The sequence below is a fragment of the Lygodium microphyllum genome, chromosome 17 (assembly GCF_053477565.2).
Source record: "Lygodium microphyllum isolate KBCC chromosome 17, Lygodium_microphyllum_v1.1.10, whole genome shotgun sequence".
NCBI lineage: Eukaryota > Viridiplantae > Streptophyta > Polypodiopsida > Schizaeales > Lygodiaceae > Lygodium > Lygodium microphyllum.
In genome coordinates, this window is record NC_141151.1 from 132,926,411 (window position 1) to 132,944,468 (window position 18,058).

The 18,058-nt window shown below is 42.3% G+C and overlaps 1 protein-coding gene across 1 annotated transcript in view; it reads right to left on the reverse strand.

Annotated features, from left to right (window-relative positions):
• Positions 1–3,274: 3,274 nt before the first annotated feature.
• The window catches only part of LOC148022374 (cilia- and flagella-associated protein 65-like), a 34,335-nt gene continuing 19,551 nt past the window's right edge, over positions 3,275–18,058 (reverse strand). The window contains exons 6-9 of the mRNA XM_087697994.1: positions 8,031–9,349; positions 7,678–7,885; positions 5,189–7,585; positions 3,275–5,095 (exon numbers count right to left, since the gene is read on the reverse strand). Coding sequence (XP_087554120.1) covers positions 4,805–5,095; positions 5,189–7,585; positions 7,678–7,885; positions 8,031–9,349 — 4,215 coding nt within the window. The 3' untranslated portion in view covers positions 3,275–4,804. The remainder of the gene's footprint in view (positions 5,096–5,188; positions 7,586–7,677; positions 7,886–8,030; positions 9,350–18,058) is intronic.

The window sequence follows — 18,058 nt, forward strand, 5'->3', positions numbered from 1 at the left end:
TTTCTCTAGTTGATACTATCAGTCAAGGTGTTGTGGCCCATATTGCTCTTAATGGAGGGATTATTGAGGAAATTGCCTTATCCCAGTCCCTTTGGCAAGGCTTTCCTCTTAGCCCTTTGCTGTTTGCTTTGGTTACTCACCCCATGCTCTCATTACTAGATAAGTTGGCAGTTCAAGGTGAGATAGTTGGCTTAACACTTCCTGGCGGTGACCGGCTTGTGGGTCAATCTTTGGCGGATAATTCTTTTATGTTCCTTAAGGCGGATGGTATTAATGTTAACCGGGCAATGGTGGCCTGGAATCTTTTTGCTTTGGCATCGGGTCTTCACATTAATACTCAAAAATCCACCCTTCTCTCTTGTACGGAGAATGATCTGTAGGCCTTGGGCTGGAATGGAATTATGATCACAAGGGAAAATATAACCAGACACTTGGGATACCCTATTGGTGTGGAGGTTGCTCCTCGAGCCTTGCTGGATTGGATGGCCTCCCGAATTCATGACAGGTTCATGTACTAGAAATCCTAGAGTTGGCCACTACATGTCAATGTATAATGATCAGTATGATCTCATTCTTTCTGCCACTACTTCCTTGGACAAAGAAGTCCATTTTGGATTTGGTTCAGCCTATCAGATTTATGCTCTGGAAAAATAAAGGCAATCGTTTGGGATAGATATGGATCTCCTAGCAGTATGTGACCACTCCGAAAAGGATGGGGGATGCAGCTTTGCTAGATGTCAATTTGCATAAGGCCGCTTTGAGGCTTTCCCTGTTGCAGAGTCTATGTACTCAATGTCATCCTTGGTCAGACATTGCCAAATTCTTCATAGAAAAGACTAGCATCTCTCATGGTAGCATGGTTATTCATGCTTCCTGGTGGCATGTGCTTAATTCTATGAGGCCTTTAAAGGTCTCCCAGTCTTTTCTTCTTTCTCATTTGATAGCTTCCTGGCAGGAGATGCTTCATTTTGCAGTTTGGCGTCCCCTAGATATTCATAAAGAGGAAAATTCGCTACAAGGAGAAATACTGGCTTGCTCAAGGTTATTGGATTGGCCACAAAAAGATTTGCAGTGAGACAAGTTCAATCGGATTGCTAGGTTGGGGTTGAAGACAGTCAGTGATGGTGTTATTCCTGGGCAGGCCCGTCTTTATTCCTTTAGGCGTATTCGTCAGTACTTTCGGGTGCCTCATGGATATAGGGACATTTGGTCGTTCATACACGACAGTCTTCAGAGGTTTTTTCCTTTGCCTGTATTATAGCCATTGGATCCTTGGTGTGGCTGGATGTTTGTGCTTCCTGATGATTTTGGGAAAAGGTTAGCTAATCAGATATATCATCAGATGGTGGAAGCCAAGAGATGGGTCATGGGGAAAGTGAATAGATTATGGCATCGTAGGGACAATAAAAAGTAGTGGCGGGAAAGATTTATCCAACTTTGGAAGTCTAAGGTTCCGTATCAGGGAAAAGTGTTCATGTGGCGGCTGCTCATTGGAGGTCTTCCAATGGGCGAAGGGCTCCGTGCCCGAAAGATCTCTGCTGGGCATTGTATTTTCTGCACTACGTGTGATGAGGCATTGCTTCACCCCTTTATCTCCTACCCTGTTGCACGATAGATCTGGAATTTCATTTCCCTTGTCTGGTCCTTGGTGACTTAGCACCACCTATCAATTCGTTCGTGGATTATGGGAGATATGTCCTCTATGCCCTCTTTAAGTTCAGATTGTTCCTGCCTATTTCATTTCCTTAGATGGACAGCCCTGTGGCATATATGGCATACTCACAATGCCTTATTTTTGATTCAGCATCGGGCATCCATGGGCATGTGGCCCGTGTGCGAGGAATAGTGTTATGGAAAATCTCCTCTATGATGTCAGTGGACCTGGTTCTTCCGGATATTGCTGCTCCTTGGATGGCGATTGTTCTCTCTACTCCAGCTACTCTTGTGTGATCTGATAGTACTGTTCATGTAATAGGTTCTTCTGGTTGTTCTGATAGCCTGCAGGCCTCATGTAAATATTAGTTACTTAGTTACACAGAGAGTGAGAGAGACAGAATATGCTGACCTCTTGGTCTGATGTAATAGAAAATAACTGCTACAGATAGAATGTTGACCTGATGGTCTGATGTAAATATTCACTATCTTATTCAATTCTCCTCACGAAAAAGAGAGAGAGAGAGAGAGAGAGAGAGAGAGGTCTATGTGTGTGTGTTTATGGTTCATATGTGTGTGTGTGCATGCATGTGTCTTGTGCCATCTCCTTTCACATTTAATGCTAATGGAGTTATAGATTGCTCTCTCATGTGCAACCACCTTTCACAGTCAATTCGGTAGTACTCTCTCCCTCTCTACACACACGCACACACACGAATATAGTGTCTTCACCTTTCATTTTCTGTTCCATAGCTCTTTTCCTCTCTGTACTATCCACAAATTAATTCAACAAGGATAATCTGTGGCAACTTCTCATTTCAAAAAAATAGGCCCAAATTAATTCAACACGGATAATTTACATGGCAACTTCTCATTTTAGATAGATAGGTCCAGTGAGAATTTGTAAGGTATTTTTAGCATAGGTATTGTCCAAGAAATCTACAAAGTTGACTATGAAGAGGAATTTTTGTCCTATTTTGGAGTCCCTTTGTAAACCCTCCTTCCTCCTCATCTTATTTCTTTCAAGCACAGCATAACTACATGCACACATTGAAGACCTTCAACTTACAAGGAAGATATGATTAATATAATGTGTGGAGGAAGAAGTGAGAAAAGTGAAGTTGTTGTGCAGAAGCACGATAACTTAACATCCCTAACAATGCTACTTTTCTATGAAGTAGCCTGGCCTTCTATGTGCATGGAGCATGCAAGGATTGCTAGTACAATTTTACATGAATCTCAATAACTTTGACTTGAGAAGAAAGTAGGTAGAGACTCTACTGTTGCCATAGGTAGGGTTAAATATGGATGTGTTAGTAGTAGCTTCCAATGAAAGAAGATCATTTTGACAAGGTTGTCAAGTGGATTCTAAGCATGCTAGCTTGTCTGGGGAAAGATCACATTGAGGTGGTTGTAAGAAAGCTTACCAACTATACCCATTAGTGGTAGACTTATGATCTGTGATAATATAAATCTGATCAAATTTTTAAAAGTGATGTGAGGAGGGGGATTTTCTTAAAATACATGTTTTTAAGCAAAATTTTGCAAGAACGTGAAAAATGCATGATAAGAAGGATTGACATATGGTTTCCCCCAAAAAAAATTTGAACCTTGCCCTCAATAGCAAGCTCTACCTTTTCCTTTGGTAGTCAAATGCAAGAAAATTGAAATGTTTAAATTCAAGGGAGGACATATTATGGTTGCGGGAGTGAAACCCCTCTTTTTAAGTCCTACATAGCTGATGATAAGATCCCTTAAATATGACACCAAAAGCTACACAAATGCAAGTTTTTTGTTGTGCCCAATCTAGCCATATGCTGGTAAGAGAACTCTAAATCACAGAATACCTAACAAGTTTTTTGGAAGGTGGTACTAAACAAGCTCTTCTTCTAATATGACCCCTTGAGCCTTATCTGCAGGATTGAGAAATTGCCTAATCATATATCATCAATTTGTGAAGCTCCAGCTTTGCTGCTCATAATTCAGTTGATGGACCTTACTTTTGCCTACAATTCCCTGTAAATCAATACCAGGTGCTCTTCATGCAACCTCTGCAGCTGGCTTCTAAGCTCAGCCTGATAACCATAAAAGATCATCCATACTGTAAATTTATTCTAAAACAGTTTGCTCCCATGAGGACAAAATAGTGATTTGTCCTGCCCATTTTTGACAGGAGAATTCAGGGGCAGTATGATCAGCACCTCAATCTTCAGCAGAAAGCACTCTTCTCATCTTTGGTGTCTGACCCTACATTGCGTAGTTTGATGTGAATTATGACATTTAGCTCGAGATTTTTAACTGAAACTTATTGCTGTAAATGGCTCTCTTTTCCATCATAGTTGCAATAGATTCTCTGCTGCAGGCATCATTGGCATAGAAAATTTTGTACAGAAATCATTGGCATGAATTCTCTGCCACAGACATCTGCATATGCATGTGAATCTACAATCCTTTAGAGCATACAAGCCACTCCTCTGCAGTCTAACCACCCCCCTGCTTCCTTGAAAAGTCACAGTGCAAACCAAGCTTCTTCCTCAATTTGCTGCTTGTGAACCTTTTGCGACATTTTCCCTTCTCAATAGAGACCACTTATGAAGATTTCATTGGTAACAATTTGAATCTTTCTTTCTCTGGTACATCTCCAACAACAAACTTTGCAGCCTTGTTACTGTAGTTGCTACCAAATGCTTCTGTACGACTGAAGTTTGATCTACAAAGCTAGAAAAACAGCAATCTGGGTTTCCTGCATTGCCTTGAAGCTTGTCTCAACCTTTCAGCCATGGATTTATACAGTTCATGAAAGGTGAGGGAAACCATCAGAGCCTTCAAAACTTCTGTTAAGGGATGCAGTTCTAGGACAAAGCTTTCCATGAAACGCATGATATCCTGATATTGTCCTGGAATGCCACATCATATCCTGATGTTGCACACGGGTGAATTCTTTGAGATAGACCGAGTATAACCATGTGCAATAGGGGCTCATACAATTGATGTGACATGCATACTTTTCTGACTAACTCAATAAGGGCTAAATTCACAGGAGAAACTGTCATGCTCACCTTCAGGTAGAGGTTGATATAGGACGTATATATGTGTATGGCATAGTGTGCCACTGCAAAAAATTGGTTGCCATCATGTACATCAGAGAAAATCATAGTGTATTCATGAGCAGAGTTTGGTTTTCATCATGCAGATCCTTCAGCACATCAAAGAGCATAAACTCTAGCATCTGCTTGGGAAGCTCAAACTCATCTACATGGTGTTGAGGGCAAACCATCTTGCAGGCCCATGCTTTTTTTGAGCTGCACAAGAGCTCCACGATCCCTGGTTGTTTTCCCTGTGAGCAATCACCAATGGTTGAAGGTATTCCTTGAAACTGCTCGAAGAACAATGGTCCCTGATCTTGTCCCTGTGCTTCCAACCAGCCTTCTTCCATGACTTCCTGCAGCAGACTGAATACTGTGAGAACTACAGAGATGATACAAGTTTCCAATGACAAGGGAAGGAGTACAAGGGATCTTTCATACAAACTTACCTTCACTCCTTGCTGTAGCATTTCTTTCAGAAGCAATTCTATAACTTCACCTTCTGTGCAGCATTTCTCCTGGAGATGCTGCTCTTCTTCTTGGGTGACAGGTTCTGTTGGCACCCGTGATTGTGCATCACCTTCTGCTGCTTGAATGGACAAGGAAACAGTCAAGTATAGCACACCTCTTTGCAAGGAACTCTCTTGAACATCAGTACTAGATGCTGCTGTGGACGCAAAACAAAGATGCTTCTTTTGAGCAAGTCTTGGGAACTTTTGTTTAACTGTGTGTGTGAGGTTTGTCATAACACAGTGATGAGCTTGATTCTTATTGAAAGTAACAGACCCTAGCTGGTTCCAGTCCTCTTCCAAAACCTCCTCATCACGCTCTTCCACTATGTTTCTATTGGTTTCCCTTACAACTGTCTCTAGGGGCATCTCCCAGACATGGCAGTAGAGCGTTGTTTCAAAGATTTGTGGGTGCATTCCTGCAGTGAATGTTATTTTGCACACACAGCTTTTACCACACTCTATCACCCCTTCTGAAGGTATGACTGAGAAGTGGCCATAGACGGACCTGTCTGCAGCAAAACTGCAGTGCCAGAAGAAGCCTATTCTGGCGAGACTAAAATTTCTGACAGCTACAAGCTTTCCCGAGGAAGATAACATTTGAACTTCTTTGTAAATCAAGTGTTCAGTTGAGAGCATTGCAGGCAATCCTGTCCATTGGCATGCCTTGGGGTTGGGCTTAGGGGTAGATGCTCCATCTCGAGAATCCTTCCTCCTTTCTGGAACCTCCAGAAGCTTAGTGATGCCGGAACCTCGGATTGACAGCAGCACACCTTCACCATGCTCCACTGAAATTAGCAGGTCCACTGAATATTCTTTAGCTTGGATGGGTCGAAAAATCCAGTTCAGCAGCACTGTCTCATTAGGTGGTATGATGCCAGACGGATTTAAGCATACAAGTACATTGAAATTGTAGTTGTCCTTTTGAAGACACATTAGTGGATCCAAATCAATGCTGTATTCGAGTTCTGACAATCCATCATTCCGAAGCTCAAATGTTTGGACTGGTGGATTTAGAGTTCCAATCACAACAGGCTTCAATACAAAGGTGCTATCTTGTGCTGTGAGGATCTTCATGCGCCTAGGCAAAGTCTCTCCCCAAATCCTGAGGGGCAGGGAGCTCCCATTTTCTAATTGCAAAATGGCAGGAAGAACATGCATCCCTCCCAAGTTGTGCTTGTACTCAAACCTGATATGCAAATCTTCTCCCGGATGCAGAAGTCCTTCCTTGGGAGACACTTGGAACAGCCCTTGCTCAGAAGTGGTCATATACAAGCGTTCCCTTTCATTCGGTTCCGGTTCTTCCACCCAGTTTTCCAAATCCAGCTCTTTATCATTCCACAATTTTATTTTCCATGACACCACCAAGCAACTGCGGGTTGTGAAAACCAGCTCAATGGTGGTTGGCTTTGTGCCTAGGTTACTGCGGCCAAAATAGATGCTGAAAGGAGGTGTGGGATTTTCTGGAGCTCCAAGTCCAAAGAAGTCTTGGCTGATCCCATTCTGCTTGACCTCTGCCTGAGCAAGTAGGAGGTCTAGCTCATCAAGACACAGCTGGCGCCACATCTGTGCTCCACTCAAGCCTTCAGCCCTAGCACCACAAAGGGAGAGAGAAGGGAACATCGCCCGAGCAGATAAAATACTATGGGGCATTGCTGCAAACTGGTTAGCCTTCTCGTCCTGTGGAAGGGCAGGAAAAGCATTGCAGACAATGCAAACACAAAAATTGGAAGCTGTCTTTGGCTTGAATGTTACGGTGATGTCTTTGAAAGAGCGACAGGGGATGCTTCCTTGAGAGCTATCAAATTTTACTGTGTAGTCATCTTGAGTTGTGTCTCTCAATGAGATATAATCCATCATGTAATCCAAAGTGCAATTTGTGGAATTGTAAAGGCTTAATTTGGTCCTGTGAGGAAAACCGACAATGAGTGAACCCAAGTTCAATTCCCGAGGTTCAACATTCACAGAGCCACATCTTCCTTGTCCTTGAAATGTGGCAGAGATTTCGCCTGTCTTAAAGGAGGGACACCTCTTGACTAACATTCCATGTGTGCTGTAAATGGCCTTCTCAATCACAGGTGTAATAAAGCATGGAGCTTGGATGCAGTAATTTTCTGCAGAAGCTGGACAAAATGAACATGTAAGCTTCACTTTCTGCTTGCCCATAATGATTCCACTTGAAGGATCCACAGAAAATACCCTTACAAATGTCGGTGGTATTCTCCAGTCAAAAGAGGCAGGAACATTGGACAAATTTTTCATAGTAATCACCCTACTGACAGAGACACCAATGTTACTGCACTTGAAGAGAATAGAAGTGCTGCTGTCCAATGTGATCTGCCCAAAGTAAAAGAAATTTCAAGCATTTCCAATTTTGTGGAAGTACTGGCTTTTCATGATTTCTGCAAGAACGTTATTGGGAACGATACCTGAGGAATATCACAAGTTGCAACTAAGGGCAATGACATCGCCTCTCCCTGCATATTATTTAGAATACAAGGAAGGTTCACCATATGTGAGCTGGGAGTGGTGGCATTAAATCTGAAACTTATAAGTTGGAAGCTACCTTCTGGAACCAGACCTTCGGAAGGCTTTACAGAAAACACGTGGCCAAGACACTCACGTTTGAAAGAAAACCTACAGTTTCAGACAGACATCAGGATAAGTAATTTATACACAGCTAATGCTAATGTGTACATACCTCAGAGGTTTTACTAGTTCTACTTAGTTCTTCACAGGTTCTACAGTAAAAAAACATATTGGTCAATCTAGTTTTATTCACCTTAAGGGTGTGCACCCTTGATTCCGAAGTGCAACAGTTTGGTATGCTGAAACCCCTGGCATCACAGGAGGGAAGAGAACCTTTGATGGAAAAAAGTATGCCTGAGGCACAAATTCCTGTGACTCACAGCTGAAACTATTTCCTGCTACCTGAAGGTACAACAGTGAAGGTGGCATGGAGAGGGTTTTGTCCTTGTCACTATGCGAAATGTATAGATTCAGTGTGTCCTCATAATACTGATTTTCCTTATCAGGCCTAAATGTAATATGGAATGTTATGCTAGCATGTGGTAGCAGTATGGCAGCTTGTGGTGAGACCTCAAAAATGCATTCTGCCTTTTTATCATCACTCCATGGTCCTGTGCTTCTCACAAGTTCAGGTGTCTTCATGTCACAAGTATAGGTTTGCCAATGACAAATAAATGTGTTGCTGGAATTATTCTTAACTGTTACATCCTTTGCGTTAGTTGTTCCAAAGTGTGAAGCAACTCCAAATTCTAGGGTAGTGGGTTCCATCTCTATTGAGTTGCATTGTGGAGTCTTTCCAAGAAAGTACTCCTCCCATAATTCATCTGCTGTGCAGGCCTGCTCAGAAACTTTATCACAAATCCTTTGGGTCTTTCCATAGTATGATCCATCTGATGAACTTGCGCATGTCGCAAATGGACTCTGTATGTGAGGTTCACCCATGTAGAGCGATAAGGAGGGACTGCAAGTCCTTGTTTCTTTGCAAGTTGACCCTTGGTATGGGTGATCCAGGAGCAAATCACTTGAACTGTTGGGATCACCCTTGTCAAAACAAGCAGTTTTGCCCAAACTGTCTGCTGTTGTTGAGACAGTTCTGTCAACATTCACCTGTTCTCTGTATTTGATCACGTGATGTGGTTTGAGTGTTGGAAAGTTTACTTTATCGTGGAAGCAACTCCCAACTAGGTCACAGTATAATGGATGCTGATCTTGCACAATGCAAATAGCTCTTTTATAGTAGTTTGCAGCTTCAATTGGAGAAAATTCTATATGAATAGAAACAGCAGACTGGGGCTTGATGACTCCTTTTACTGGCCAAATACGAAATACTCCAGACATGGAAACCATGAATTGGAAGCTTACATGGACATTTGACATGTTGATTACATTCAGAGAACGAAGATTATCACATCCAAGTGGTACACTACCAAAATCCAAAGCATATTTGGAGATGGCAACATGAGGTGGAAGAGCATAGCCTGTGCAAGTTAAAGAATCCACACATTGCAAAGAACTTGTCACATCTATCTGCCCAATGGAATGAGTGCCTGTTGAGAGCGGACAGTACAGCACCTGTATAGGTTGCTAGAGACTCATCAAACTCTGTAGTGCTTTAAGCAAAAATATCACTTGATTACTGCTTTTATTCATCTTAAGTATTAGCATGATGTCAAAGTCATTTATGCGAGTTTGAGAGCTTTCTATTGATTTTGAACTGAGTTATACAAACATATGAAGCTTTTTACCAACTTTTGGTTTTAAAATGATTATTGACCCTTTCCATTAATATTGGTACAAAACTTGATTTACCTTGTTAAGCAATCCAGAGAACAATTCTTTTTATCCTTTCTTAACAGATTTTGGAAGTCTTTTCTTGACATTGGCTTGCTATACCCACCGACTGAAGTTTGCAATTGAGGAGAAATGGAAAAAGGGGCCTACAATACTGTGGTGATTCATAATGAAGTCCAAAGTAAGCTCATCATGCTGGAAACACGAGTTAATGCTTTGATGATGTCAAATGGAATATATTTGCCATCTTCATCAGTTAGTTTTCAGAACAGAACAGGTCATCTGATCCTCCTGATCCATTAAATAGCTTCAGACAAGAACAGATCAGTCAAGTCTCCTGATCTCTTTAGAGCTTTGAGCATTCAGCACGTTGCTACAAGTAACTCCAAAGTTCAAATTAATCCAGGAACACTGGAGATTTTACATACTGTGAAGCTTGAGTAAGTGTTAAATCGTGTTGAGTTAGGTTACATTTCTCGCAGAGTTTGTGCTTGTGCAACCATGCTATCTCAACCACGTATGAGCTCAAGATTAAGATCTTGGGGTTTTGAGCCATCTTCATCTTTGGAGGATTTTAGTTTAGTTTTTTTTTGGTGAAGATAATTGAATTAAGTAGTAAATATTTACATCAGACCATCAGGTCAGCATTGTCCCTGTATCTCTTACTGTCTATTACATCAGACCATCAGGTCATCAGAGAAACTGACGAAAGACTATCAAGACTTTTTACATAAAGAAAAAAATAACACAGAAAGGACAGTTGGAGTAGAGCGAACAATAGTCAGCCAGGGAGCAGCAATGTCAGGAAGAACCAGGTCTGCTGATATCATAGAAGAAATCTGCCACAGCACTAAACCTCGAACATGGGCCACATGACCATGGATGCCCGAAACTGAATAAAAAATAAAGGCATTCCGAGTACGCCAAATATGCCACAAGGGAGTCCATCTAAGGAAATTAAAAAGGCAGGAATAATCAGAATGCAAGGAAGGCAGAGAGGGCAGCTTTCCCATAATCCATGAACGGGCCGTTATCCGGTGCTAAATCACCGAGAACCACATGCGGGAAGTAAAACTCCAGATTTGTCGAGCAACCGGACAAGAGAAAAAAAGATGAAGCGATGTTTCATTACATGTAGTGCAGAATACACAATGACCGGCAGAAATCTTTCGAGCACGCGACCCCTCTCCAGTTGGAAGACCACCAATCAACAGTCTCCACAAGAAGACTTTACCTTGATAGGAAACCTTAGACTTCCAAAGCTGAATGAATCTTTCCTGCCACTTCTTTTTGCCATCCCTTGTATGCCATAATTTATTCACCTTTATAGTGGCCCATCTCTTGGCCTCCACCATCTGATGATATATCTGGTTAGCAAACCTCTTCTTGAAATCATCCGGAAGCACAAACATCTAGTCATGCCATGGATACAATGGTTGTAGCATAGGCAAAGGAGAGAACCTCTGAAGTCTGGCCTATATGGATGACTAGATGTCACAATATCCACGGGGTACCCGAAAATGCTAACAAATACGCCGAAAAGAATAAAGACGGGACTGCCTAGGAATACAATATCAAAAACTATTCGCAACCCCAAACGAGCCATCCGATTAAACTTGACTTTCTGCAAATCTTTGTCTAGCCAATCCAACAACTTGGAGGATGCCAGTACTTCTCCTTGTAGCAAATTCATCTCCTTATGAATATTAGGGGGGCGCCAAACTGAGAAACGTAAGATCTCCTACTAGGATGCAATCAAATGAGAAAGGAGAAAAGATTGGGAGACCTTAATAGGCCTCGAGGAATTAAGCACATTCCACTAGGAAGCATGAATAACTGTGTTGTCATGAGAGATGCTAGTCTTTTCAATGAAAAATTTAGCAATCTCTCTCCAAGGATGACTCTATGCAAAAGGGCTAACCTCAAGATTGACATATGCAAATTAACATCCAACAAAGCTGTACCCCCCATCCGTTTAGGCATAGTTACATGTTGCCATGAAATCCACACTTGTCCCAAATGATTGCCTTTTTTTTTTCCCACAATATGAATCTGATAGATTGAACCAATTCCAAAAGGGACTTCTTAGTCTAGGGTAGTAGTAGCCAAAAGAATGATATCATAATGATCATAATACATTGAGCAACTTTAAGTCTGACATGTAAAGGCCAACCTTGAGATTTCCAGTACATGAACCTGTCATGAATCCGAGAGGCCATCCAATCCAGTAAGGCACGGGGAGCTACCTCCACACCGATAGGATATCCCAAGTGTCGGTTTATATTTCCCTTTGAGATCACAATTCCATGCCAGCCCAAGGCCTGTAGATCATGCTCCATACAGGAGAGAAGTGTAGATTTCTGAGTATTAATATGAAGACCCGATGCCAAAGCAAAAATATTCCAAGCCATCATTGCCCAATTAACATTTGTTGGGGGTAAAGGCACCTTCGCCTAGCCGCCCGTGTATTACTACACTGACAATACCCGCCACTGCACAATGTAGGTGGCGGGCACTTGTCACAGTCACTTATTCTTTATTATTTTAGTGACAGTTTGAATAAAGGAAGGCCGGGCCACACATTGTGGTTGTTGGAGTTCCCACTTTTGAGTCTCTCTCTCTCTTGACTCTTGTTCTCCATCCGCCATAGCTCTCACCGCCAAGCTTCTTCCTCCTGGGTTCCACTTCCCTTTCAACTGGTATCAGAGCAAAGGCGGCAATGTACCAGGCCGTCACTAAGAGGACCTGGTTAACCACCACGGCTCGGCCAGCTAGTGAGAGACGAGCCATGCTCTAGTAGGTCAGCTTCCTCCGAATAGAATTGAGGACTGGAAGAAACTGCTAGGCGAGAGTAATGTCGAGTTCCACCTGGAACCCTAGGTACCGGACGGTCTATCCTCTGCTCACCCATCTAAATCCCAGGTGGACGCCCCACTCCATGCTAGAGTCCGGGTCTATGAGGAAACCAACCGACTTTTGCCAGTTGATTTTTGCTCCCACTACAGAACAGAACACCTCAAGAGCCAGCCTCACTCTCTCCAGCATCAACTCATCGTCCTCTATGTAGAGTGTTGTATCATCTACATACTCTAAGTCTAACAACTCGGTCTCCTCTCTTACTGGAAGTCAGAGGCCACGTAATCCACTCACACGTGACCTGAGGAAGTGAGACATCGCCTCTGCAAAGAGAAGGAACAGGTACGGGGCCAGGGGGCAGCCCTGTCGGACCGATATCTTGGAAACATATAAAAGCACATGTAAGCAAGATAGTCCCCTTCATAGACTTGGGGGAGGCCATCAGCATTATCTCAAAAGGTACATAAGCAAATGTTAGGACATGGATATGATAGAGAAGGTAGTAGTGACGAAATAGACAAGAGTGCGGATTGCGGATGAGCTCTCCAACATAAAAATCGACTAGCAGAACTAGAGAGGCAAGTTTCTTTCTTTCTTTTGCAAACTAGGTGCTTTCTTTAGTGCAATCATGGAATGGGTCAAGATTGGGTCAAGATCCAACAGCTGGTCACAAACACCATCAACAAAGCCAAAAAAGAATCTAATAATGCACTGAATACAGTAAACAGGCAGCTGAATGAAGGGACCAAGAAGCTCGACCTAAAGATAGAATCCCAAGATGAAGAAATTGCATCCCTTAAGAAGTTGGAGGAAATGCAGCTCAACTCCAGGTTGGAGGAGGGAGAGATCAAGCCCAATCTAGTCAAGGAGATCAGATAAATCAAAGAGGAAGTAAATCAGCTCCAAAAGAGAGAGGGGGAGACAAAAAAGGAAGCCAGTTCTTGGGCAGAGATGCTCAAGAAAACTCAAAAGTAGGTGGAAGAAGCAGAGTAATAGATCCAAGTGGCCAAGAAAGGAAACAACCAGCCCATACATCCACAACTACCATCATCAATGTGACACGTTGGAATAAGAACAAAAACCGAAAGTAAGAGCACTTAATGTTTGGGTGGTTGAGCTGAAAATGCATTAGAAGGTGGAAGAAGACACCAAGGAACTATATACCTTGATTAACATCAAGAAAGATTTACGCACATCTGCTTGGAGAGTGGGTAAGAAAACTACCCATGATAATATGGGGGAGAGTTCGAAAGAGTGCCCTCATCCTCCCCATGACACTGTAGAGGCTAGGAGAGATTTCTTAGCCCAATGGCAAACATTGAATGGTACATGGGTGTTTTTGGGTGATGACCTCACACTGACCCAATTGGCCTACATGAGGGAGTGTATGCCAAGAATTAAGGTGGCCAAGGAGGAGGGCCAATTGGCATTTTATAGAGGAGGAAGAGTTGTGATCATGGGGAGATGCACCAAATGACAATGTGAGACCTATGGGACTAGCCTTATATTAGTAGTTTTGGAATTGTAATGGAGCCTTGAAATTGGATGTGGGAGCATTCAAGGAGACATTCAGAGGGAGAGACATAGTATTCTACTCAGTGACACATCAAGGGCTGCATACTACAGTCCCATGAGTGACAGGCTATAGATGGGAGTTAGCATAGAAGAGAGAGACATGCATACATCGCAGTAGCCATGGTTCAAGTGGAGTAGTAGTGTTGTTCAGTAGAGACCTTCACCCAATAAGTCTCATACATACATGGCCTATGGGAGACATAGATATGTACGACCAGTTCTTGAGTCCTTCCAATAGCTTGCCAAATAGGGAGATACCTCATGTTGGTATGCACACATGTCAGCCTAGTTTGAGCTACATGGCTTTAGCATAGTCAAACTACCCCCCTTAGCATGGACAAACTACTGCCCTTTCAATACTCCCTCGATGCACCATCTCTACCTTTGAGCTGCTCAGATACAAGAAGGATCATCAAGGTAGACCTCCCTCAGCTGGACACCAGGAGGACATGGTTAGCACCAGTGTAGGAGTTGGGGATGAAGATGGCCTTCTATAGAGAGCATCTTCTCCATACTACAGATGATGGCTTTATTGTCCACCTGAGATACATGGACACCCACATTTCACATGGGATTACATGTGTTACTGGACAGCTGCACATCTCCTCATATTAGTTAGAGATTGAGACTAACAGATATAGATCCATACCACCAAAGGAGTGCATAAGTCAGATATGTCAGTTAGAGCCAGAGACAAAGGACCATTCCATGTGCTGCTGCCCTGCATACTATGAGATTCGTAAACATCGATACATCATTTCATTTCTCTCGTGTGCAAGAGACCTTTCAAACTTTGATCTCCACCCACCCTGAGCATTCATGCCTGAGTGAGTCTTTACCGAGCTCAATTGGCTCCCATGGCATGACATATACAAGATCTAATTCTCAAAATAAAACTCTTTTCCCCTATTCAATTGAGATGTCTGCTTTGAAGAGACTAGCACCTCTAAAAACCACCTTTCCCCATTAAAAACTTGGTGTGAGTGCCATTGATCATGATTTTGAACCATTGTGCCAATTCAATGGGCTTGGGAGGCTCCTGTATAAACAAGACCCTAGCAGTCTTAGTGTTAAACATTTAGGATATTTTTGCAGACTTGTCTGCACCGAGATGATTTTCTTCTCTTTCCCTTCCATCTCATGCTCCCATGACAATTAAGGCCATAACCTAGAAGATTGGTGACACTTCGTGGATCTCGGTGCTGAGTCTCACCTAGAACTCAGCTTCATTGTCAGATTGATGCTGCACTAGATTTTTGAGGAGCCTTGCCCACCACAGCTATCATTTTGAGCTTCCTACTCTCTCTCTCTTCTTGTTAGAGTGCATTATTTCTTTTGTTTCACAGCTGACTGAAATTTTCTTCCAACTCTCAATATTCATGCAATCGAGGTTGACTTGATGCTTCCTGAGAAAGAGCTAAAAATGCATGGGAAAAGGAACCTACAAGCTGCCACCTCACTCACCTTGTAGAGGGCTCAAGATGTGGAGTTACTTTATGAGTAGTAACATGAGCCTTTATTTTTCTAATCTATCTAATGACTCCCCACTCTTCTCAATACTTGTTACTAGGTTTTCTTCCTTTGTTGGTGAAATTCCCCAAGTTATAAAGTCTAAGGTGATGGACTTTCAATTTTCTGGTTCGTCCAACCCACTTGTGGATACTTATTCCTCAAGTTAGAGCTGCACAAATCAAGGAAGAACCTATGGTCTACTATTGATAGAGCCCACCTGTTGTGCAGCAAGTATTGCATCCTCAGCAACTACATGATGACCAGATACATGGCAGTGATAGTTGAGATGTCTCCAGTTATTTGATATGCCACATCTTTCAGTCTTGAGGAGAGCACATCGTCAGCAGCATAATGGAGGTTACTGCTGCACTTTATTTTTAAAAAAAATTGAAAGAAAATATAATTTAACTAATAACACCTCAGGAAAATTCTGAAGATAAAATGTGAAGTATGAAACAAGACATGTCAAAGGACTACTAAATACATCATAAATACAATGGCAATTAGTTTGGTGGGTTGTAATGCCAAACAATATGTGACTGGAAAAGTGGAAGAAGGTGCCAGAGTCTCAAGTGTGAATACAAGCATCTCTCCTCCTCATAGACTCAGAGTCATCATGTAGTCTCTCCCATTTCCAAGTGTATGGATAGTCTCTATCCAGATCGTAGAGAATCTATGCAGTAGAGATGTCTTATAGATCCAGGTGTGACTGCACCTTGCGGTCCAAATGAACCAAGCAGAAATGCTAGCAATCAGCTCCCATATATACAATGCCCCTCAGTCCACTCTACCTGGGAGAAGTACCACAAGGACCATGCTCAAGGGCTCACCACAATGAGAAAGTAATGAATCTCTTGAAGGTTCTTGTATCCATGCCAGTCCCCCCTGTTTGTGACCCAAGCTACTGCCCCCAGGTAATTATCATATTATTAGCCAACAATGGAAGACCGCCTTGAGGGCTCTCCCTCCAGACCTCCTAGGCCCTGGTGAGAAAGTCCCATGGATAGTGCCTCTGAGTGTCCTTTGGCTTTCTACATCTCACACATGCTACATGAAACCTGCCATATCCAAGCAAGGTACTAACTCCTAAACTCCCATGTCACAACTCTATAGAAACAGAATTTGTATCCTTTTTCATTAATTTGTCTATATAATGATTTATTAAATTTATTTCCTTTGCACTAATTAGATATAAAGAAAAGTGCATTGGAGCTGGCCACTGATGAGTGGTCACAGGTTATGGTGGACCCACGCGGTGGGTTAGAGAAAAGATAGTTCACACTTCCACCTATATGACCCGATTGGGCGCCTGTGACTAGAACTCATGCATATCAGGGTTAGACTCGCACACAGAAAGGATTGATGCCTTGAAGTGTGGGCTAGATCCACCAGAACAAACAGTTACAATCAACAAGATGGCATGATCATGAAATGCTTGTATAATGTGCATGTGTGGGCTGAAAGCTTGAAATGCACATTTCTTTGCATAAGAAAATCACATGAAGATTCGGATACCATTTTTGCGATGTACACGGAAAAAGCTTTCATATGATACCCATATTGGGGGGGTCCCTAAATTCTAGGAGATCCCTAAATTTTAGGAGGTCCCTAAATTTTAGGAGCCTCGAATTAGCCTAAAAATGCTAGTCCTAAAAAATAGGGATGTCATTCTAAAAATAGTAAGTTTTGTACTCTGACTGTGCTTACTAAATTTGGTTGTTTCTATTCTTGACAGTATTCAACCCAAAAAGGAAGGCCATAGAGAAGAGACAAGTGTCAAGACACTTGTCACACAAGTTTCCAAGTGTCCCACCACTTGTCACATCTCATGACATGTGGCTGGACACTTGTCTTGTGCTACTCCACTTTCCCCTTTTGTACTAGCTCTCCCCTCTCCTATAAATAAGAGCTCGTTTTTCTTCATTCAACATCATTTTTCTTTGTTGTAAACTCATGTACAGCACCCCACAGATAGCCAGAAACTGGCCCCATCCATCCCCATCATCATCTCCCACTTCTCCATTATCAAATTCCTCCATATTCCCTCTTCTATCACTGTTGTTTTACAAGACAGCAAGCCTGTAAATTCATTACAGCACCTCCTTCTTGAGCTCTTTCTTCCATTTTAGCTACAAGAAGCAAGCTCTATCCATGTACTGCTGATCAACGATGGAGAAAGGCTGAATTCCCCTTTTTCTTCTCTCATACTGTAAAGAAATCAGTTTTTATCATTGCATAATAGATAATGCATGTGTGTTTGTACATCTTTGCATGATCTTGTGAGAGTGAGAATTACTTCTTCTCACTCTCAGGTTGATTGTAACTGAGCTCTTCCCTAAGGGACTTGGGTTGAGCAGAAATACATTCCTTCGGGGGGGGTTGCCCATCTTCAACCCTCAATCTTGTCTCCATTACTTTTACATTTTCATGGCTGTAATTTTGTGAGTAATTTTCACTTTCAGCTTTAAGTGTTTATTCTCTTTTATATTAAGTCTCGAAAACAAGCGAATATCATAATTGTTAAGCATACTACGTTGTTCGGGGCGT